This window comes from Diabrotica virgifera, chromosome 8, assembly GCF_917563875.1.
Source record: "Diabrotica virgifera virgifera chromosome 8, PGI_DIABVI_V3a".
Classification (NCBI taxonomy): Eukaryota; Metazoa; Arthropoda; class Insecta; order Coleoptera; family Chrysomelidae; genus Diabrotica; species Diabrotica virgifera.
The window spans coordinates 104,807,379-104,832,103 of NC_065450.1; the positions used below are offsets into that span (position 1 = coordinate 104,807,379).

The 24,725-nt window shown below is 34.1% G+C and overlaps 1 protein-coding gene across 1 annotated transcript in view; it reads right to left on the reverse strand.

Moving 5' to 3' along the window:
* Positions 1 to 24,725, reverse strand: part of LOC114336326 (uncharacterized) — a 189,726-nt gene that overhangs the window by 39,781 nt on the left and 125,220 nt on the right. The window contains exons 6-8 of the mRNA XM_050658188.1: positions 16,404 to 16,476; positions 6,084 to 6,172; positions 2,550 to 2,685 (exon numbers count right to left, since the gene is read on the reverse strand). Of these exons, the coding sequence (XP_050514145.1) occupies positions 2,550 to 2,685; positions 6,084 to 6,172; positions 16,404 to 16,476 (298 nt within the window). The remainder of the gene's footprint in view (positions 1 to 2,549; positions 2,686 to 6,083; positions 6,173 to 16,403; positions 16,477 to 24,725) is intronic.

Here is a 24,725-nt window from a genome sequence, read left to right on the forward strand (position 1 = left end):
AAAAAAAGACTAGAAGAGGCACTTTTAACCCTGGTAAGAGAAGCAAAGACGAGAGGTTTAATAATCAATCAGAATAAAACAAAATATCTTATAAGCACACGAGACAATGTCAACAGAATAACAGAAATGAAGATAGGTGAAAATACATTCCAGAGAGTAGACTGCTTCAAATACCTGGGGGTGATGGTGGACGGCAAAAACGGAAGGAGTATAGAGATAAACGAAAGAATTAAAGCAGGTAATAGAGTATATTGGAAATATCACCGACTACTCAAGGACAAAAACCTGAGCAAAAAAATAAAATCAAAAATATAGACAGCAGCAATCAGATCAGTGATAGCCTATGGAGCAGAAGTAATGTGCCTTACGAAAAAAGACGAAGAAAAGTTAAGAATAATTGAGAGAAAAATTATAAGAAGAATACATGGCCCAGTAAAGACAGAAACAGGGGAATATAGAAAGCTGATGAACCATGAAATAATAAATATAAATAAAAGAGAAGATATAGTAAAATTCATTAAAGCACAAAGGCTCATCGTTTGGGCACACACAAAGAAGAGGGATAGAAGAACTGATCAGGAAGATAATGAACTGGAAACCAGTAAAAAATAGACCAAGAGTATGACCAAAAATAAGATGGGAAGATCAACTGCTAGACGATATATCAAAGATGGAAATTGCAAACTGGAGAGAAAAGATTCAGGACCGGAGAGAGTGGAAGAAGATAGTAGAGAAGGCAAAAAAACATCACAACCTATGAACTACAACCTAAAGGAAAAGCGGACGAATTTACCGCGTGAAATGGATGAAAAGAGCTCATATTTGAGGGAACTATACTCTAACAAGAGTGAACGGTCCATATAATAATTCCAGGTATGTACCTGTATAAATTACCCTCCTTGAAGGTGGTGTAAAAGGTACTTATCATTTATGTATTGTCTCTTGGAAGGATTACTAGAGAAAATCCAAATTAATTTTAAAAAAATGGCTGAAATCGCTGAAATTCTTGTAACAGATTTCGTAATGAGTGAACATGGGTGTAAGTTATAGGTGGTAAGTGATTTTAAATTTCACTCAAAGAAAGTTCTAAAAAGTGGAAAACATGTATGGTACTGTTGTGCATCTGGTTGCCAGGCAACCTGTTATACCGACGGTTAGTTTTTTTTAATATATTGAGTAGTAACTATGTTGGTTATTAACAATTTGATGTCACAAATGCACATTTTGCCATTTTTTGTCTACCAGTAAGAAGAAAAACATTCAAAACAAAATTTAAGATAACCGCATTATAGAGCATGTAAAACAATTTAAACAAGGTTTTATAAATTTCGCTATACTTAATTGTTGCTTATAAAACTATAAATTAAGTCAGTTTAACGTTAATATAACTTATGTCAAAATACAACTTATATCTCGATATTAGGTGAAATAGCTCAAAGAAATGAGTAAAAATACACGGTTTTTATGACACTCAGTGTAACTGGGTAACAATTGTTTTAGTTTCTATATGGACGGAATAACAAAATTTATGTAAATCTGACCAATTTAATTATTTATTGACAATTTAAATGAAAAATAGCCGATTTTAAGAATACCGCTACCGAAAAAGAACCGCTTTCGCAGGCAGAATAAGAACCCCGCTATTGCATAAGTATACAGATTTTGAAAAACCATTAAAAAAGCATTCCAAAGTTTTTTCGATATGACGTCTAGTTCTCGAGATATTTGACAATCGCCTTTCTGGACAGAGCCCTTAAATAATGTAAATATTCTTATTCAAGCTAGACATAAGCCGAGTGAGAGAGCTGACCGTGAAATTCATTTGCGATGTTTCCAAATTTACCGGATCTCGGGTTGTCTGCAAAATATATATTTAGCATATACACAACAGATCGCGCGCTCTGCCCTCTACAGCGGATTTAGTGGACCCACTGCAATATAAAATTCACCAAATGGGGTGCAAAATGAGGTCCAGACAAAAATCGATTTCCTTGTACCCCAACCATTGTTACATCGAGATGTCACTATATACACGTGAATACAAGGTGAGATCCAAAATCGGATCTCGCCTTGCAAAACAGATCTCATCTTGTATAGCTTATGATACAAACGGATCTCGCCTTGATATGAAGACATATATATATATATATATATATATATATATATATATATATATATATATATATATATATATATATATATATATATATATATATAACATAAACTAGAAGTGATCACAGCTGATTAGTTAATTATCAATTCATAAATTATTGGAATAACAGCTCAAATGGAAGACTCAGTGTACTTTGTATATATATGATAAAATTATGATAGTCGATTATTCAAACATTGGGAGTATAGAAAACCGGAGCCTAAGACCAGTTTGAAATAGTTAACGAGTTTAATAGGAGAGATTTAACGTAGGAGAATAGTTACTAAAAAAGTAATGAATAGATCATTAAAACTATGGAAACATCGCCCCATGTGGAAGAACACAAACAGTATATGTCTTAATCTTAAAACTAATATTTGTTAAGACTTCTTTTTACCTCAATTAATCTGGGCCCCAAATTTCTGATATGATGTAAGTAAGAGCTAAGGACGGATTTAAGGTTATTTAAGCGTTCTTCTTCTAGTGCTTGGAAGGTACTTGCACCACGTAATACTGCTGATTCCCATTCAAGTCTGAAAAACAATATATATTAATATGTATATAGTTTGTATATGTACGAATTTTAACCTAGAAATACATCTATATACCGTTGATAGTTAAAAATCACCCACTTTGCGAGAAATAAGATATAACAATGTAACGATTTAACAAATTATATAACAATAACATAGGGCTCAGTGACTTAACTAATTTATTCTTCCCAGCTCGTGTCTGTTTTCATTCGTTAACTATCATCCTGTCAACAATACCATTAATCCGGTCAACTTAGACATCAAAATGCTTGGCAAATAACAAAAATTGCCGGAGAGCCAAATTTTGGTGGAGAGCTAGGGTATACCATAACAAATAAAGTTTGAAAAGTCCCCATCGATCCCATGTGTGCGTCAAAAGTTATTCGGGGTCAAAGGTCAAAATTTGAGATTTTTTGGATTTTTTTCGAAAACGGTAAGTTTTATCAAAAAAAAAACCTCAAACCAAAGTTGTAGATCTTAACATTCTCTACAAAAATTGTCCTTACAATTTTTTTCCTTAGAGTTACCATTCCTGAGATATCGCGATTTTAAAAGTTACTTTATACCATTATATGCACATTTAAGCCACGTATATACATATGTGGCCCTTAAGACAGGTATAAATGCCTATTTGTGTCTCTTTTATATAGTATATTATACTATTCTGAAAATATTTCTTCAAAAGGTAATCAGTCCCAAACTGAATTTCCTCTATCCACGTGGCCTTAAAAAACATTTGGCTATACCATTGTTTAAAAAAGAACAGATTGTCTATTATAGGTAATGGCTACAGTATTGTCCGTAGGTCTGGTTCATAATATTATCTGTTTCTTTTAGTGCTAAAGGTTCAGTTCAAGTGAATATAAGTACTTATTACAAGCGTCTACCATTTAGTACCGTTACCGTTATTTGTACAATTTTATAGTTTTAAAAATGTCTCAGTTTTGCTTTATTTGCAATAAACTTTTACATACAGTAGGAAAAATGAAAGAATACCCATGAACGAACATATAAAACACGCTGTATTTTCCTGTCAGCGTGTCACACAAAAAATTGGCCAGCGCATGTACATGTAATAATTATTGTTACATGTACTTGCACTGGACAATTTTCTTTGTGACACGGCGACAGGAAAATACAACGTGTTTTATATGTTTGTTCATGGGTATTCTTTCATTTTTCCGACTGTATTGAATATTGAAGTGAAACAAGCTAAAAATGACGCAGATGTCCTTATAATTGAGACAGCAATTGAAAAATTTAAGGCAACAAACACAACAATAATTGTAGTATAATTGTAGTTGGTGAAGATGTTGATTTGTTGGTACTGATTACTGCAAGGACTCCAGTAGATAAAGTTATTTATTTTCTGAAACCTGGAAGGGCTCAACAGCGAACAGAGATATATTCTTCGAATAGTTTATCGGCTTATCCCAAATGCCAAAATTACATTTTATTTTTACATGCGATAACCGGCTGCGACACTACGTCCGCAATGTACAGAAGGGGCAAAACGTCAGTACTTAAATTATTCGAAAAAAAGATTTGACTGACTGCTGTAAAGTTTTTACAGAACTTGATTCTACACCGCAAACAATAATTACTGAAGGAATTCGCTTTCTTCTTGCGGTTTATGGAGCTCCAAAAAAATTATTTGTCTTGATAAATACCGATACTTAACTTTTGTAAAAAATAAGCGAAACAAGAAACAAGTACAACTATCATGTCTTCCTCCAACATCAGCATCTGCTTTTCAACATTTGTATCGAGTATATTATCAAGTTCAAACATGGCTAGGCAATGAACTGAATCCAGAAGACTGGGGTTGGAAATTAATAGATAATACTCCTATTAAAACCTTACTCCCACCTGCTCCAGAAAAACTCCTTAACACTATTTTTTGCAATTGCAAAAAAGGTTGTAGTGCCAAATGTGGATGTAAAAAAGTCAGGTTGCTGTGTTCTCTAGTGTGTACCAACTTCCAAGGCCAGTCTTGCTCAAATGTCCAGTTTAGTACAACAGAGGAAGACTCCTGTGATTTTAATGAAGAGACCAATGACTCAGTCACATTTGAACAATTTTTGAACATCCAGCAAGAGGAACAGGAAGAAGATGAAATCGAAGAAGACTGCTGAAGTAGACTTTCAAGAATATGAATCTGATTAAAATATCTAAAGAAATCAAAACAATAGTTAACCTAATAATCAATAGCAATATGAATAATCAATATCAATAATAAGGTAATATCTAGAACTTGACCGGTATTGTTTCCTTAAATTATCCTAAAATTGTCAAAACAGTTAGTGGAGTAGGCCTACAGGGGAAACCACGGTAAAAAAAAACGCGCCGAGTACACTACCTCACAGGTGGTGTGGAAACGTGTGCATATCATGTATAATGTGACTCTTTGAATCGCGATATCTCAGGAATCGCAACTCTTAGGAAAAAAATAGTAAAGACTATTTTTGTAGAGAATTTTAAGATCTACAACTTTGGTTTAAGGTTTTTTTTTTGATAAAACTTACCATTTTCGAAAAAAATCCAAAAAATCTCAAATTTTGACCTTTGACCCCGAATAACTTTTGACGCACACATGGGATCGATGGGGACTTTTTAAACTTTATTTGTTATGGTATACCCTAGCTCTCCACGAAAATTTGGCTCTCCGGCAATTTTTGTTATTTGAAATGTCTATATAGACCGGGTGACATAGAACCTTTCCTTTTCACCAGGCTCCGAAATATATCTTTCACCTGAAGACCTGTTCTTTGTGTTACTATGTAACCAAAACAGTTTATTACGCCCAATCCATCGTCTTTCTGTTACTTCTCCATTAAAATTGAGTCACATTAGTTGGGTCCTCTAACGATACGATCAAAGTAAATATGTTTTTATTATTGTTATTGGGATTAGCAGTTTCCTCTTTGTATTCGTAGTTTAAGCACCTTCTTATGGTTGGTGGTACTGTGTGTTGTCCCCAATATCTTCAGAACATAACGATAATACCACAGATCAAATGCGTCCAACCTATTCATTGCTGTTGCCTTTAAGTCCAGTTTTCATCTAGGTAGGGACTAGCCCAACATAAAGCATTGCGTTATATCTCAATTCTGGAAAGAATTTCTTAGGTATCCAAGGTATTTAAAATGTTACACCAATTTAATGACTGAACAATTTAGCACAAGTTGATTTGGACCTTTATGTATTTTCATTATTGTTATTCATTTGAAAATCGTGATATTTCTCTTAAGACTTTCACGGCGACTTCAGACTAAGTCTGAAGACCAATTGGCTATTCATTTTTTAATGATTTTTAACTACTAATTACTTTACTCTTTTCTAAGTTCACAAGATTTTAATTGTATACAATAATCGTTCATAATAATAATAATTGTTACCTTGCTCTCTCAGCTCTCACGCAAAGTGAATAATACTCGATGTCGGATTTCTTTACAGCATCCTCTGCTTTTCGTTTTTTACCTTCCAACTGAAACAATTTAATCATGATAAAAATGAGCGATATGAGTGTTATCTACATGTGTGACACATTAAAGTATGTTATACACTAAGCATCAAAATTAACGCACCACCTTAAAAATGGACATTTTTGAAGTCTCGCATTTCCTAAACCTGTTGTCCGATTTGAGCAATTTTTTTAGTATACTTATTATAGCTTTATTCTTCTAGAATATCGACATAATAATATTATTGTTAAAGAGGTAAGTGTAATTGTATACCGGGTGTAACAATGATAGTGTGTTTTTTCCTTAAAGTTTGGAACACCCTGTGGAATATTTTAGAGTATATAAAATATTGAAATTAAAACTCAAAGCCTTAGTATTTATTAACATTTTGCTTTTTGATTCATTCGCTTATATGAGATAATAAAAAAGTTATGTACTTTAACAACTAGCCGTTTTATTCATCAATACAGGGTGTGTCTAAATAAGTGCGACAAACTTTAAGGGATAATTCTGCATGAAAACATAGTGACCGTTTGATTTATAAACATATGTCCACAAATGCTTGGTTTCCTAGATACGGGATGTTAAATTTTTTCTTACAAACTGACGATTTATTTATCGCTTTAAAACCGATTAAGATATGCAAATGAAATTTGGTAGGTGTTAAGAGATAGTTCTTGCGTTTTTTTGACATACAATTAAGAATTTTATATTGCACGCACGCCAATGGTGAATATAAAATTCTTAATTGTATCTCAAAAAAAGCGCAATAACTACCTTTTAAAAGCTACCAAATTTCATTTACACATCTCAACCAGTTTGTCAGCAATAAATAAATTGTCAGTTTGTAAGAAAAAATTCAACTCCCGTATCTCGGAAACAAAGCATTTGCGGACATATGTTTATAAAGCAAACGGTCATTATTTTTTCAGGCAGAATTACCCCTTAAAATGTGTCGCACTTATTTAGAAACACTCAGTATTGATGAATAGCATTGCTAGTTGTTACCCACATAACAATTTCATGTTCTTAGTAGATTCATAGAACATACTTTTCAGAAAAAGTATATACTTAGAATATGCGTAATTACCATTGCGAATGTGCAGAGCATATACTGAGTATATACTACATTACAGTACTTAAACGTTCTATGTATATACTTAGAATGTACTACCGCACTTATTTTCAGTATATACCAAGAACATACTTTTTAGAAGATTCTAAGGAGGTGCTATAAACCTTCTATTTATATACTTAGAATGTACTATCGCACATATTTTAGTATATGGGAAGAATATTCCAAGGAAGTGCTATATACCTTCTAGTTATATACTTAGAATGTACTATCGCACATATTTTTAGTATATGGGAAGAATATTCCAAGGAAGTGCTATATACCTTCTATGTATATACTTAGAATGTACTATCGCACATATTTTTAGTATATGGGAAGAATATTCCAAGGATGTGCTGTATTTCTCAGAAGTATGTTTTCAACATCACCCAATCTCATCCTATAGGTTCTACCAAAGAATACTAACACACCCACAGGGTGTGTTAGTATTCTTTGGTTCTACTAATATATTATATTTACATATTCTAATTGCATATGAGAATGTAGTTATTACATTCTACAATATTACGTAAAAAGTAAGTATAAAATATATAAACTTTAGTTAGTTATATAGGTACCTATGTATAATAAATATTATATGGGTAAGTAGCCTATATATAAAATATAAGTAATATATTTAGTTATTATGTGCACATCAAAATAAAAATGCTGCTTATATAATTATATAATAGCCAAATATATTATAATATGTATGTAAAGTACTAAAATTTATAGGTATCTATATACATTATACATACTTTTACTTACTAGGTATTTAGGAAATATTGAAGTACCAATATGAATTTATTATTTTCAAACTGCTTTTTATGTTCTTAAAAATGTTTTAGTCCTTGTAGCTAGAAATACTTGGTCCTACCTAACAGCGTAGACATAAATGCATAACTGTACTGGAAACTGGAAACTATTTTCATATTTTGCTCTTTTGTTACCTACCCCCTTCCCTTGTGCAGGTATAAAATGCAATGCAAGGGTCAGAATGACAATGAATGGCCGTTTCCGGATTCCCGAAAATTATTTTACTTATGGTATAAACTCAAATCAAAATGGTATATTCATTTCAACTGAAAACGAAACGAGAATTTCTCATTTTTCTTCACAATAGAATTAAGTTTTAAACTTTTTACCATACAATTAAAACGGTTTAAAAAAATGAATTAGATAGTTCAGTAGTACCTACTAAAATACATAAATTTTATTAATTATTCTTAACACGAAGTTGATAATCTATAGGCTCACATTATTCTTCTTCCTATAGGTACGTACTTACGTACATACAGTATATTATTTTTTAGATATTTTAAAAGTATATACAAATAGGTATGTGTTAAGTATATACTTTTGCATATACTTACTCATATACTAAGAATATTCGATTAAGGTATATTCTAAGAATAAACTTTTACGAACATTCCGAGAAACTACGTACCCGAATGTGCTCAGTATATTCGGTGCAAGAATATTCTTTGAGGCACATGCAAAGAACATGAAATTTATAATGTTTTTTATGGTACATGCTAAGCTTGTACTACGCATATACTAAAAAGGATATACTTCGACGAATGTTGGTAGGATATGCTTAGAACATGATGCGAACATCATTGTTATGTGGGTAAAGTACCTAACTTTTTTATTATCCAACATAAGCGAATGAGTCAGAAAGCAAAATATTAAGAAAGCCTAAGGCTACAGTTGAGTTTTTATTTCAATATTTACGCTAGCATATTCTTCAAACTTTAAAGAAAAAACACACTATCATTGTTATACACCCGGTATACAATCACACTTACCTCTTTAGCAATAATATTATTACATCGATATAATTGAAGAATAAAGCTATAATATACTAAAAAAAATCACTCAAATCGGACAACAGGTTTAGGAAATACGAGACATCAAAAATGTCCCATCTGTAAGGTGGTGAGTTAATTTTGATGCTTAGTGTATTTATAGTGTATTTCTGTACCTACGGAAAAAAATAAAACATACTAACCAAAAAAATTTTATTCTGTAAGAATAAAAATATATTTATAGCCCACACGGAATCTTATTGAGGTAAAAATTTTTCGATAAGAGATAGCAGACAACAGACTTTCTTTTGAGTGTCGAAAATTTTTTTAGTGAATGTTTATCAAGCTCAACAAGTCTTGAAGACGTAAGGATGAAAAGATATTTCCTAACTTATTATAAGCCCTGTCTTTGCCTTTTTTATTAAATTTTCATCATTCTTTTTACTTCTTTCTTACTTGTCGTTAATAGTGTTAGATCATCTGAGATTGCTTTCCTATACAGTGATGGCCATTTTTAAATATTGTTTACTGCATATTTATTTTGATTTTCTGATTATTCCTCCCAATATCAGATTACAGAGTCGTTGATAATGGGTCTCCTTGTCGTAATCCTTCATTTACTTCAAATTTATCTGATTCATGACCCTTCCGGGCTATTTAGTTTATTGTTGTACCTATCCATAGTCATTTTTATCATCCTGACGATTTTACTTGGTAGGCCCATGTCTTTCATTAGTATATATTATGTAAATATGTATACAAAGTCGACAAACAGAACACATACTACTATTTTATGTTCCTAGCACGTAGTCTAGATTTATTTTAGCGCAAGTTTTTGGTCTGTCGCCTATCTATTTCTATATGTTTCTAAATCCTGCTTGATATTCACCCAATATCTTTTCCATGTATTGATTTAGCTTTTTTCTTATAATTTATGTCAATATTTTGTAAACTACTTCTAGCAAAGCAATGGCTCTATAGTATGCCCACTCACCTGGCATTTTTTCTGTTTCCCTTATACCTTTTATTAGTTTATCTTTTCCATATTATGCTCTCTATGTAGCATTTTTCATCCTGCTTTTATCAGTTCAAACCATATTTCTGTTATGTCGTTTAGTATTTGCCTTTAGTAGGTATTTTTTAGTCCCTTTATTTCATATTTTATTGCTTTCTTTCTAGGTATTTCAATAACTATGTAATCATCTTTAATTTCATATATTTTTTATTAGAAAAATAAAGGGACGGAACAACCTATTAATAACAGAAGTTCACTTGATAATTTTCCTCATTTCTCTTTATTCTTGTCTGATACTATCACTATTATTTGTTATTTTCTGACTTATTTCAAGATATACACAACCTATAACAAAAACCTTGATTTGATCTTGTATTTTGAAGTGTATAAAATGGGGAAAATATTGAAAAAAAGAGTTATACGCTTTTTTCAATAAATAAATAAATAAATAAAAATGCATTTTGAGGTTATGTACACTTAATCTACGGGTCTATAAAAAATAGACTATTTTGTAAAAGCCTCAACTATGATGCGTGTGAATTTTTTGAAATTTTAAAATTGTTGCATCCCACCTAAAAAATATATAAACGAAAAAATGACATTTTGATAGTGGCGCAGGGGGAAGAGGGTGGTGGATTAAAATTGCGCCTTATTTAATTTAATACTTTTGTATAGGATTTATATTAGCATTCAAAAAATAAGAACAATTCATATAAATTTAATTTTTAAAGGTCTTACACAGACATTATTGTTTATAGTAGAATAATTAGGTGACATTGATGTCACAATGTAGGGCACTCGTTTCGAGAAAGACCTAGTCAGCTATTTTGATATTATGAATATTTCACGGTCGATTCGGTGTCAGCAATCATAATAAAAACAATTACGAATTTATTTATAGATACGGAGAAAGTATTGCAGATCATTCTTTTGATTCATCATTCATTATTCAGACATAGTTAGAATATAGACGGTGACCACCGACTCGTTACTGGTATATTTAGCATTTATAAATAATGTATGTCTAGTGTTCGAGTTGAGGGTAACTACCCCAACCACCATACTTTAATTGAGTCTTATTTTTTAATCAATGGAACGTAAAACAACGAAAAAAAAATGAATTCTGGGAGTGGAGGCATTTTGCCTGTCTTAATGGGGGGTATCCTTTAATTTACTTATCCGGTCCATAAGAGGAAAGTTTGATTTACCACCATCAACCCATGTGTCACTGAAAGTTGACGGCATAGGTCTTCTTTTAGTTTCTACTATTTAAGTTATATACTCTTCTTATGATTAGCAAATTTTTCCTATCGGGCACTTAGTCTAATATATTCCTTCTATTTTTAGAATATAATGATAATGGAAATATAAATAATCAATAAATTCTATATTATATTTAAGAAATTTTGAAAATTACTAAAATCAGCAAACAAAATTGTGAAAGAAAAAATTAATTTTTTTTTAAATTTACAATTTAATATTTAAAAAGAAACGACTCATATACTTTATAAAAGGTATATATTTAAAAATCCCTAAAAAGGGCTACATCACAGAACTAGTTTTAGATTGGATGACAAATCATCATTAGTGCTTACGTGATCTATCATGTTAACCACCAAAATACAATATTATAAAAAAATATGGGTAAAAACCCTTTAATAGTGATCCGTTAAGGAAACATAGATGAAATATGTGAACTTAAATATGGATGTTCAAAATATTCCATGTAATATGCTCTAGGTACCATCTGAGCTCTAAATCGACTTGTTCACATATTTACTGTCTGGTGGCAAGTGATAAAAATTAATAAAGTCAATATTTTTTGTTTTCACCAATTTTGAAAGCATGTAAAAATGTTGAATTATCCACGTCCGCCTGTCCGTCCGTCCGTCCGTCTGTCTGTCCGTGAACTCAACTCCTCCATCATTATACCAGGTATGACAAATGAGGTGTCAAATAAAAGCTTATAATCCAAGGATGGTACTAAAGGTGAGAAATTTGACCTAGGCTCTCTGTCCGTCTGTCCGTCCGACCACGAATATAACTCCTCCGTTACTGTACCATTTAGAATTACAAATGAGGTGTCGAATGAAAGCTTATAGTCCAAGGATGGTTAGAGGGTTAAGAAGAGTTAGAGGGTCTAAGGGTTAGAAATTTGACCTAGGCTGTCTGTCCGTCTGTTAGTTCAACCCCGAACCCGAATATAACTCCTCCCTCACTTTAACCAGGTAAAATGACAAATGAGGTGTCGAATGAAAATTTATAATCCAAGGATGATACTAAAGATGATAAATTTGACCTAGGCTGTCTGTCCGTCCAACCGCGAATGTAATTCCTGCGTCACTATACCAGGTAGAATGATAAATGAGGTGTCAAATGAAAGCTTATAATCCAAGAATGGTACTAAAGGTGAGAAATTTGACCTAGGCTGTCTGTCCGTCCAACCGGGAATATAACTCCTCCGTCACTATACCAGGTAGAATGACAAATGAGGTGTCAAATGAAAGCTTATTATCCAAGGATGGTAGTAAAGGTGAGAAATTTGACCTAGGCCGTCTGTCTGTCCGTCCTACCGCGAATGTAAATGTAAATAAATATGACTCAAAATTAGTAAAATCGTATATCAATCGACGCAAAGTTACACGGAGAGTTCAAAAATCGACTTCCAGTTCTACTTTCGATTACTTTGGGTAAAAACCTAGGACTTTTGCGAAGTCCAATTCCTTGTTTTTATTTTAAAGAAGGCAAATGTGGGGTGTTATTGTAAAATATTAACAATTCAGTAATAAGCAGACATACAATATCACTAACCCACATAAAATATAGTCGTAACTCTCGGTAAGAAAGATTATATTATGTACATATTGTTGGCGTGTTTCTTCTCCGTTCTCATTTATTGATATGCCATGCTTACTGTATTTTCCTGTAAAGGTATTAGGATGTCTGTTTCATATTTTTTTATTTCTCTAATTAATTATTTAAGTTATTTTATTTCATATGTACAGCTGTGGTTATCCAGTGGCCAAATTTTTGAATTTTTACCTTGTTTAAACGCACCTTTTACGTAAAAGTGACGTTACCAGTGGGGGACCGACAGTAGGTTGAATAAAATTATAAAATCAAAATATAATAAAACTATTTTACGAAATGTAACAAAATGGAAATTATAGAAACAGTATTTTTTGAATAAAATTGAGTTAAAATTATTGAATTTGGCAATTGCTCTTGGTTTTGCGCGTCATTTTGAATGCGTTTAATAGCTTTTTATTTAAAAAAAGACTAAGTTTTCACTCTAATGGCATATAAAACAGCTTAATGTTAAAAAAACAGCAAATCCTGTATAAAAAGTATATTTAAAATCCCTAAAAAGGGCTACATCACAAATACATAACTAGTTTTCGACTGGTTTACCAGTCATCATCAGTGCTTACCTAAAATGAATATAACCAGATAAAATAATGCAAAGATTGAAATTTTGACTACGGTTAAAAAAGCTGTCGGTTATACTCATGTAAAGTTTATACATTCTAACCACCAAAATATAGTTTTACAAAAATATGAGGGTCAAAGCCCTATAAACATGGTCCGTTAAGGAAAAATCGGTTTAAAATGCCAAATAAAGCATGGATGTTTTAAATATTCTCAAAATGCCCCAGGTAACATCTGAGCTGTAGTGTGACTTGATTACATGGTGGAAGACAGGCAGCAAGTGACAGTGACAAAGAGTTGGATCTAGACCTCCGAACGTTGACAGGACAGAAATGACAGTTCCACAGGAAGTTGAAAAATTAGCCTGTCATATTTAAAGACTATGGTGTATAGATGAAAAACTAGAAATGATGTAACAACACACTCCATTGTGAAAATTGTCATTTAAAATTCAGTAAACTAGATTTTGTAATTAAATATGGTGTTTACGTATACTGTCAGTGGAGGTAGGCAAATCTCATTACACAGATTTATTGACAGTTGTTAGTATTTATATAAGTTTAAAAAGGAAATCACAATGGGGGTAACTGATGTGTAAAATGTCTTAAATAATCTAGGAGGATGTATCGTTAAGAGAGTACAAGCTCAAACTTAGGCGACCACTTCTTAAAGCCCCTGCAGGCTGCCCGGATCTCTAAGGATCCAGAAACCAAATCCGTCGTGAGATGATGATAGTAGGAACTGGGGGTATGGAGTGTCTGTGAGGGAAATCAATGAGAGAAGAACAGGAACGGGACCCAGAAAGAAAATTAAGATTGATATTGTTATAGATGAGTGTTAAGTTGGTAATGACAGATTGAGAAGGTAGGGAGAGAATAGTCCTATGTAGAAATACCTCCACTGACAGTATACGTAAACACAATATTTAATTACAAAATTTAGTTTACTGAATTTTAAATGACAATTTTCACAATGGAGAGTGTTGTTACATCATTTCTAGTTTTAACATCTATACACCATATTCTTTAAATATGACAGGCTAATTTTTCAACTTCCTGTGGAACTGTCATTTCTGTCCTGTCAACGTTCGGAGGTCTACATCCAATTCTTTGTCACTGTCACTTGCTGCCTGTCTTCCACCATGTAATCAAGTCACACTACAGCTCAGATGTTACCTGGGGAATTTTGAGAATATTTAAAACATCCATGCTTTATTTGGCATTTTAAACCGATAATTCCTTAACGGACCTGTTTATAGGGCTTTGACTCTCATATTTTTGTAAAACTATATTTTGGTGGTTAGGATGTATAAACTTTACATGAGTATAACCGACAGCTTTTTTAACCGTAGTCAAAATTTCAATCTTTGCATTATTTTATCTGGTTATATTTATTTTAGGTTAGCACTGATGATGACTGGTAAACCAGTCGAAAACTAGTTATGTATTTGTGATGTAGCCCTTTTTAGGGATTTTAAATATACCTTTTATACAGGATTTGCTGTTTTTTGTATTACATGGTATACAGCCAACTGCAGGAAAACTTTTCCTTGTGAACTTAATGTTACTCTACATCCCGCCAGACTGAAAACAATGGGGACCTTCTCTGGTTACACCTCCGAGGCTTCTACAATTTGCAAGCCATACGGATGCTGAGACTAAGGAAGATGAGGGAATTTTACAATTTATAATTGATGTCCCATCTGATCAGCGCGGTAAAGTTCCAATGAGAATGGTTCCCTTCGTACACAAATCAGTAAATGTAAATCAAAAATGTATTGCAAATTATAGAAGCCTCGGAGGTGTAACCAGAGAAGGTTCCCATTCTTTTCAGTCTGGCGGGATGTAGAGTAACATTATGTTGTTTTATATGCCATTAGAGTGAAAACTTGCCTGTCTTTTGCTAGCAGTTGCCGCTAGGGCATCTATGCCATTTCGTTCGTTGCAATCCGGGACTGCACGCTGGGGTTTGTTTTGGTTGGATCAGTGAGAGCAGCATATGTGCCTCCTGATGAGAGACTAATAAGTTTCAAAACCGGTAGAGGTGCTTGCTGCACTTTCTGATTGGACTAGAATATGGTGCGGCTGTATTTTCGTTTTGCAACGAAATTGAAAATGATTATTCATCTTTTTATTTTAGTTTTCAATACGCGCGAAATTTTTGACAAGCAATTTGACAGTAAACCGGTACGACACTGCGATTTTACACTATTACAATATAAAAATGAAAGTGGAAACTATTCAGTGACCGCGACTGTACCTCTTTCATTCCGTTTATCCAAGTTAGTTTTAATGTTCTTTTTTGGATTCTGCTTTGGGTTTCTGTTTTTTTTTTAAGTTGTTCGTAGTTTTAATCCTATAATACCTCCTAATTTATTTTTATTTTTTGAAATCCTGCCTTGACATATTTGCTTCCGGTTAACTTCTTTTGCTTTTATTCTTATTTTTTCCTGCATCATAGTATTCCCTTCTTGTCCGTTGCATTTAGGAGCTCAATCAAGCCGACTTTATTTTTAATTTTCCTTGCGCTGTTTATCTTTGTACTGATTTTTATGATTTTGCTTAAGATATCTTGAACGTTTTCTTTTGTTACATTTTGGTGTCCTGAATCTATTTCTTTTCCCTGTAGTATTATAGTATTTCGTCTTTTATCCTTTATCTTTTTTTCCTCTTTTCGTAGTTCTCTTATTTATATTGTTAGTGCATATTTAAACTCTCTAGTATTTTTTTCAGTTTCCTAACTAGTGTAGTCGTGAATTCTTATATACATAGATAAAATTAATTAGAAAAGTTGAAAATAGTTAGTCTTGCCACAATTTCCGCGGTTGATTCCCATTAAATAAAGTGCATATTATTATTGCCCGAAGATACACCAGATAATATACTTACTTTTGCGTTTTCCTTATCTGTGGAATGTTGTTTCATTTGAGCCAAATGAATTAGACTAGAACTTTTGGAAATCCTAAAAAAATAAGATAACTTATAACAATAATTGTTTTCAATGTTAATACTCAATTGTTAGAGAATAAATATCTGGATCAACTTTAGCTATTACGTATTGCATTTATATGAGATTAAACCACAATTTATTGTAATAAAAATGATATTTTACATTAATTTGTTTTAAGTTTCGATCTACAATCCACAAATTGTTTTGTAAGTAATTATAAAATGTAATGTTCATTACAATCAATTGTGGTTTAATCCAATATAAATACAATATTTAACTTGAACATCCCACAACAAAACCATTGTAGACATACTTTAAATGTGTTCTTATCGATAAACAGGAAATACCATCAGCTGAAGATATCACTAATGATAAAAGAGCAATGGAAATACCGCAAATCAATAAAAATACACAAATAATAAAACGCAATAATAAAGATAGATCCAACGAAAATGTAGCCTACGGAAGAAGAGTATAGCACGTCTCAATACTTTAAAAACTCCACTGTAAATTATAGTACTTAGGTCAGATCTTCAAAAAATAATAAAATATATACTTAAGACGTTGATGGATTTAGTACTTATGGTAGTTAAAGGTTAATAATGGATTTTGGAGGCAGTGTGGATTATCGATACTCCTACTCCTACTTCTACATCCCATCCAGAAGGACCCTATATTTCACCAAGAAGGCTTAGTGCCGAGCATACCCAGGATATATTGAAGAACTACATAAAATTATAGAAGATTAGGGTCAAATGAACAAAAAAGGAACAATGGGCTAAAAAATTTTAAAATACCTACATATAGCCATTATAACTGCAATCAAGAAACTTAGAACTATGCTAAAGCGGAACAGGGTAATGAAGCACTCCAACTCAAGCAAGACTTGATAGACAGAGAAATGAATATCTACTCGATCAATTAGAAAATAAAAGAATATAAAATCAAATGCTAAGTACTAAATTATAAACCGAAAGAAAGGCGAGTTGCAAGACGTCTCTTAAAAAGTTGGAAAGAAGTTTGATGCCGGAATTGGTAACAAGGTTTAAACTCCCGAATGAAGAAGATGAAAACAATACTGATTAAAACGTTCACAAAACAATAATTTTTCAGATTCTAAGAAAGCTGCAAAAAAATTTAAACGACCGAAAATAACAAATTCACCTTTAAAAAACTTACATGAACTGGGCCCGCACAAACGCAGAAAAAACCACAGTATTTGCAGAGCTTCTCGCAACTGTATTCTCAGCACCAGATACTAACTAATAACGATGAAGATGACAATATAAGAAGGTATCTCGAACCTCCATGTCAACTATATCTTCCTCTGACAACATTTACTGCGACAGAGGTTCGACAACAAATAAAAATGCTAAATGCTCAGAAAGCTTCTGGCTATGATTTGATAACTGGAGAGTTACTTCAGAAGCTGCCGCGGAATGCAGTGGTGTTATTAACAGTAATATATTATAACAGCATACTACGTCTTCGCTACTTTCCAATACAATGGAAGTTTGCTCGAGATACTATGATTCCGAATCCTGGTAAGCCAACAACCCAAGCAAATTTTTATCACCCTATAAGCCTACTCCCAATAATGTCGAAAGTATTAGAAAGGCTACTTTTTCTCAAATCGAGCAAGTTATTACCATAAACGAAATTATACCACAATACCAATTCGGATTTAGACGTGAACACTCAACCATCCAACAATGCCACAGAATAGTAAACATAAGTAAAACAACTCTCGAAGAGGAAAAGTTTTGCGCTGGAGTTTCTCGACATACAACAGGCATTTTATAAAGTATGGCAAAATGGTCTCCTCTTAATCTAAAATTACACCTAACAGATCAATTATAAGATTAAACATCTACCAGAACAACGCAATAAAAGTAAAAGTGGAGGATGAACTAACTGACCTAATTGAAGCAGGCAATAGGATAAGACAGGGGGATTCCTTGAGTCCTTTACTGTTCAACCTGATCATGGACGAAGTAATAAAAAAGTAAGAACTAAAAAAGGATACAAAATGGGAGAAAAACAAACCAAAATAATCTGCTATGCGGATGATGCAATAGTAATCTCTCAAAGTGAAGATGATTTACGACGTATGCTGCACCTATTTAACATAACCGCCAGAAAATTTAACACGTTAATTTCCTCAAAAAAGACAAAATGCATGGTTATAACAGCAGATCCAATAAGATGTAAATTGGAGCTGGAACGTGAGATAATAGAACAAGTGATGGAGTTTAAATACCTAGACACCACACTATCTAGCTACGGAAGGCTCGAAACAGAAGTAAAAGATCAAGTGAATAGAGCAAATAGAGCCGGAGGTTGCCTGAATGACACAATATGGAGAAAAAAAATATCGCAAAAGAAATCAAAGGCAGCATTTACAAAAGAGTCATCAGCCCAATAATGACATACGCGGCAGAAACACGAACCGACACAGAGAGGACAAAAAGATTGCTCGAAACAGCGGAGATGAAAACCCTTCGGAAAATTGATGGTAAGACTCTATGGGACAGAGCTAGAAGTACAGATATACGACGGAGATGCAAGGTGGATAACATTAATAACTGGGGTAAGAAACAGAAGAATAGAATGGAATGACCACAAGCCGAATGACAACAAATAGGGTAGTCAGGACAGCGAGAGACGGTTCCCCAATAGGAAGACGATCAGTGGGAAGACCACGAAAACGATGGAACGACAAATTACTAGAGACACATTGAAAAAACAGACAGAGTCATGTCTATAAAAAAAGAAGAAGAAGATCAATTATACTTTATTCTAAAATCGTATCTTACTAACCGTTACTTAAAGTCAAACTTGAAGACATCTACTCAAATTACCACATTATTGTATCTGATATTTACAGCAGACGTTGCAACCAGCAATGATATCTCCTTACCTACTTTTGCCAATGACACGGGAACCTTGGCAGTGGATATCGACCCTAATGTAGCATCACAAAAAATAGAAAATCATTTAAACAATTAAAAAACAGGCTTAAGCGATGGAAATGGAAGTTCAATGTTAATGCCAGTAAATCAGTACAAATTATTTTTACAACAAGAAAATCTGCATGTCCACAAGTTGCGATTAATAATATTTGTGATTGCATCTGGATAAAAAACTCACATGGAAAATGTACATTAAAACTAAACGGAAACTAGATGCCTTTTACCTTCGTTAGTATCTATCCATTAAAAAAATTAAACCCTGAAAAAATTTTTTTTAACCTTTACACAAAGATTAGGCGGCTACCATTTCCCTAAAAATTGTTTCTACTTAATGAGGAAACAGATCGGAAACTTCTACAGAAACCAACATAATGAAGCCAATGAGTACTACAAAGTATAACTTGTACCAGGTATCAGATAATCAAATAGCACAGATACGACGCGGAGCGCCCTCGAAGATCATTTTTACGATTCGGGCGCCTTTCGTAAGTGTAAATATCCGCTGTTTTTATTATAATACATAGCTTAGATTCGATGCGCGGCGTCCTCGAAGACAATTTTTTACGATTCGAGTACCTTTCATAGCTATCAATAATTTTCGCTGTTTCTGTTATAATAAATAGCTTAGATACGACTCGCGGCGCCCTTGAAGACCATTTTTAGATTCCTTTGCCTCTTGTAGGTATCAATATCCGCTGTTTATATTATAATAGGTAAATAGCTTAGACACGACGCGCGGCGCCCTCGAAGATAATTTTTACAATTAGGGCGCCTTTCGTAGGTTTCAATTTTCGCTGTTTCTGTTATAAAAATGGTATTCGAGGGAGCTGCGCGTCGCATCTAAGCCATTTAATTATCTGATACTTGATACAAACAGTGTTACATCCCACAATTGGCCTATAATAGACAGGTGTAGTTTTCTGCGCTCCATAACTCGTCGTCGTCTCGGCAAAACTCACAAGTCCCCTTTTTGTGAATTTGAGTTAAGTGTCCTGATAGATTCACAACATCAATTTTCATAGTCTGGCAGAAATATCGAAGTCCTAGAAAGTACGTAGAGATGGTTGCCTAAGTCACTGAATATGCATAAGTCCAAAATTACCGTTTTGTTGTCAGTCAGACGCCACTAAATGTTCGTTTTCTCATATTTGCTATTTTGAACTTAGTGACTTTTGTCGCGACGACGACGAACTACATTATACACATTGGATTGTTGCGTCCCAGAATTATAAATAATGAAGCCATTGGGTACAACAAAATACAACTTGTCAACTTGTATCAGGTATTAAATAATCAAATATAGCGTAGATACGACACACGGTGCCCTCAAAAACCAATTTTTCGATTCAGGCGCCTCTCGTGGTTATCAATATCCGCTCTTTCTATTATAATATAAGATTGTTACATCTCACAATTGGCCTAAAACATATGAGTGCAGTCTTCTGCGCTCCATAACTACATTATACATATAGGATTATTGCGCCCTAGAATCCTACATAATGAAATTCGTGGGCGTAGTAGAAACGCAACTTTGTCAGAATGCGCAAAAAGTGTCCATTTTAATGTTTGGTGTAAATGTTTCAGAAATTCGATAAGCCTCCTTTAAAAATAAGAGCTTGCCAATTTTGTAACATCTCATTAATCATTTACATCCCATTTATACTCCGGGCACTGAATTGAGGCAAAAAGTCGCCTCACTACTGGCCTCTCGTGCCTGATGGCCTCCCTTGCCAAATCTGTAGCGGGAGTCCGCTCTGTTTTCTCCCTTGCAGTCGGTTTTACCATGACCGAACTGTAGGCATCTGAAGCATCGCTGGACATGCAGGCTCTCTTTAGTATCTTGCATGAGTTATAGCCAACATGTTCTTTTCCCAGTGCTTTCTTGGCTGCGATGTGCATCGGTCTGACTGTGACGTTTGTGTTGCCTTCTCTATTTTCCCTTATAGAGATGAGTTTGATGTGTTAGATTTTTTGCTGCCAGTATACCTCCGAACCTGTCTCAGGATTTCTTCCTATTTGACAACACTGTCTATATCAAATATGTCCACCTGGTCCTGATAGCCCCGGACGTTCTCTACTACGTTTTCTTCCATGCGGGCCACGCTTATCTTTTTTAGGTGCTCGGCCTGTTCTTTTCATGCCACTTCGAGTTTAAGTCCATGTACCTAATATTCTTAGCGCTTTTGACACCAATTTGACTTTTCCTCATGTCTGCACAGCATTTGTTTAGCTTTAGCAACTCGGCGTAGGATTTTCCACCTCCCTTCACGATCACCTTCTGCGTCACCACGTTCATACTCCTCCAGCGCGAGGTGAAGGTCCATACCCATAAAGGTGACTTCGAAGAGCTTCCTGAGGTTCCTACCTCTGTAGCCCCCCTATACTCTCAGAGACGTCTCTCTGGTCTCCAGTGTCTCCATGTCTTTCCTCAATAATTTAGAAATAATTGCCAGTAGTCTCTTGTCCCCTTCCATTTCCGTGACCCCTTTCTCTACAGGGATCATGAAAATAGTTTGACGATTTCCCTGGTTCTCTTTTTCCTGACTCAACCTTGTAATTTTGATCATATAATTAAGTTGGAGGTATCTCTCTTGGTCTGTATGTACCTACTTCACATACTACCAGTTTCGGTTTTTCCTGATCAGGTCGTGGGACCTTTCCCCCTCACCTAGAAGTTCAGGTTCCAAAACCATTACTTAGTTGCCTGTAGGTTTATTTCCTCTTCCCGGTTTGGCGACCGTAAAGTAAAGTGATCGTCTTCCCATTCGAATTTATAATGTTAATTTTTTCAAAGCCTCTTTTCCTTGAGTTCAGAACCGTTGCGATAATTTGTATCTTTCTTTCACTAAGTTATTCGGAAAAGAACTCTTCGAAGTCCATTTGTGTGGACACGCTTGCCGCCTCTTAGTCGTTTCTTCCTCATCGCTTTTCTCCACTATTCTATTTCGGTTCTCAATGCTGCTGAGAGCGACTTCTCTGAAAGTGCCCTCCATGTCTTCGGTGGACAGTGGTTTTCGGTAGTTTAAGGACAGCGAGAGACGGTTCCCCAATAGGTAGACGATCAGTGGGAAGACCACGAAAACGATGGAACGACAACTTACTAGAGGCAGATTGAAAAAACAGACAGTCATGTCTATACAAAAAGAAGAAGATGTCTTTGGTGACCCTTTTAAGGATTTTTACCTCATTCTTGATTTCGAGTTTCGTGTTCTTATGGTCGGACATTAGTTTTACTAAATTATTTGTAACTCTGGTAAGTTTATTCATTGCTCTTACCATAGCCGTTATGTCGGAGCTCTACTCCTTCTCTCTAGATCTTTTCTCCCCAAGAGAGGAGCTGCTTTGCAAGGTTGCCTCCGCAGGAATATCTGTCTTGTTCAGGTCCCTATCCCTCACCGGAATTCTTCCAACAGATCCCCTTTTTCCGAAGTCTCCATTCTATTTTCTTCTTCGCTGAGTACTTTCCCTTTGTTCCCATCACTACTGATGAACACCATATTATCATCTCATTCATAGCTTGTTCCAGCTTGCATCACCACCGGTGACTCGCTCTATTGTCCATTCGTTTTGTTTTATTCTTTACTGCGTGATTATATACTTATCCATATAGTTCCCATGAGTAGGGGCGGTGAATTATACTGTCCGGCGTGGCAGTGCGCACGCTAAGGCTTGAATTTCAAAGGTTTTCGTCAGTTCTCCGAGGGCTCCGATTGCGTCCGTCTGATCTAGGTCATTCACCACTCAGGCACGGATCGCCTGACACCGTGTGGTGGCAAATATTTTATATAGGTTTACTCTTCTATTATATGGAGTGTTAGAGCGCTCTAAAAATTTGAAAAAAGCCAAAAAGTGACTTATATTGAACACCAATCATGATTTATGTTTAATGTTTTTGAACCAGTAGACTTTTCAGAAATTTGTTTTAAGTCTTTAGAGAGCACCAAAAAATGGAACGGAGTAAAAGGGATACTGCTAAACTGAAGCTATATTTTTATGGCATCTTAATATAATTTACTATTGCCAATAAAAATAGTAAATTACTTTATGGATTTAAATTAAAATAAACTTAAAAAAATCACAAGTAATATTTATATACTTTACATGCGTTAGGATTTGAAAAAATTTGACGTAAAAAAGGGGTTTCTGGCGCCTTTGTTTAGAGATTAGGTTGGCGCCTTTTTTAGGATTTGGGTTAGCGCCTTCTTTATGAGCCAGTCCGGCCCTATCCTCCAGTCTTCTTAATGTCATCAGCCCATTTCATTTGTGGCCTTCCCCTGCTTATACTTCCGAACCATGGTCTCCATTGTTGTATTTCGTGATTTCATCTTTTATTCTTCAGTCGGGCATTGTATCCTGCGAAGCTCCATTTTAATTTGGCAGCACGTTCTCCTGCCTCTTTTACTGTTGTTTTGCTTCTAATCCATTTATTTGTTTTTTTTGTCTATAAGCCTCACCCCAAGCATTTATCTTTCCATCGTTCTTTGTGTCTTTACGATTTTATTCTTATTGGCCTTGGTGAGTGTCCACGTCTGTGAACCATACGTAAGTATAGGGAGGATACACTGATCGTAAACTCTGGTTTTCAAATATTGTTCTATTTTAGTGTTTTTCAAGATCAAACTCACTTTTCCAAATCCTGCCCATGCTAACCGTATTCTTCTGGTAATTTCGTCAGTTTGATTTCCTTTGTTAACTTTCATCATCTATCCCAGGTAGATGTATTCGCTTACTGTTCCTAAATTTATGTCGTTCAACGTTATTTTTCTAATGTTCGGTGTGTTCGTCATTGTTTTTGTTTTTTCCAAATTCATCTGAAGACCAATTTTTTCCGCTACTTGAAATAATTGCGTCATCATGGTCTGTAATTTTTCGAAACTTGAAGCAAATATTACAATGTCGTCAGCGTATTTCAAATGACAGTTTTCTTCCATTAACATTTATTCCTTTATTTACCCAGTTAATGTCTTTGAATACGTCTTCCAGTCCCAGTGTGAATCACTTTGGTGAAATAACGTCTCCCTGGCGAACTCCTCTGTTGATTGGTATAGCTTTGGTTTTCTCATCTATTTGTATTTTCATTGTAGCTTTCTTGTAAATATGTATGAACATTCTGTATCGAGAATCTATCCTGCAGTTGTTCATAGCTGTCTCTATTGCCAAAGTTCTATGGAGTCGAATGCCTTTTAATAATCAACAAAGAAAAGGTATAAGTTCAAGTGATATTCATTGGCTTTCTCTATTAACGTTCTGACTGTAAGAAGATGATCCGCTGTACTATAACCAATTCGG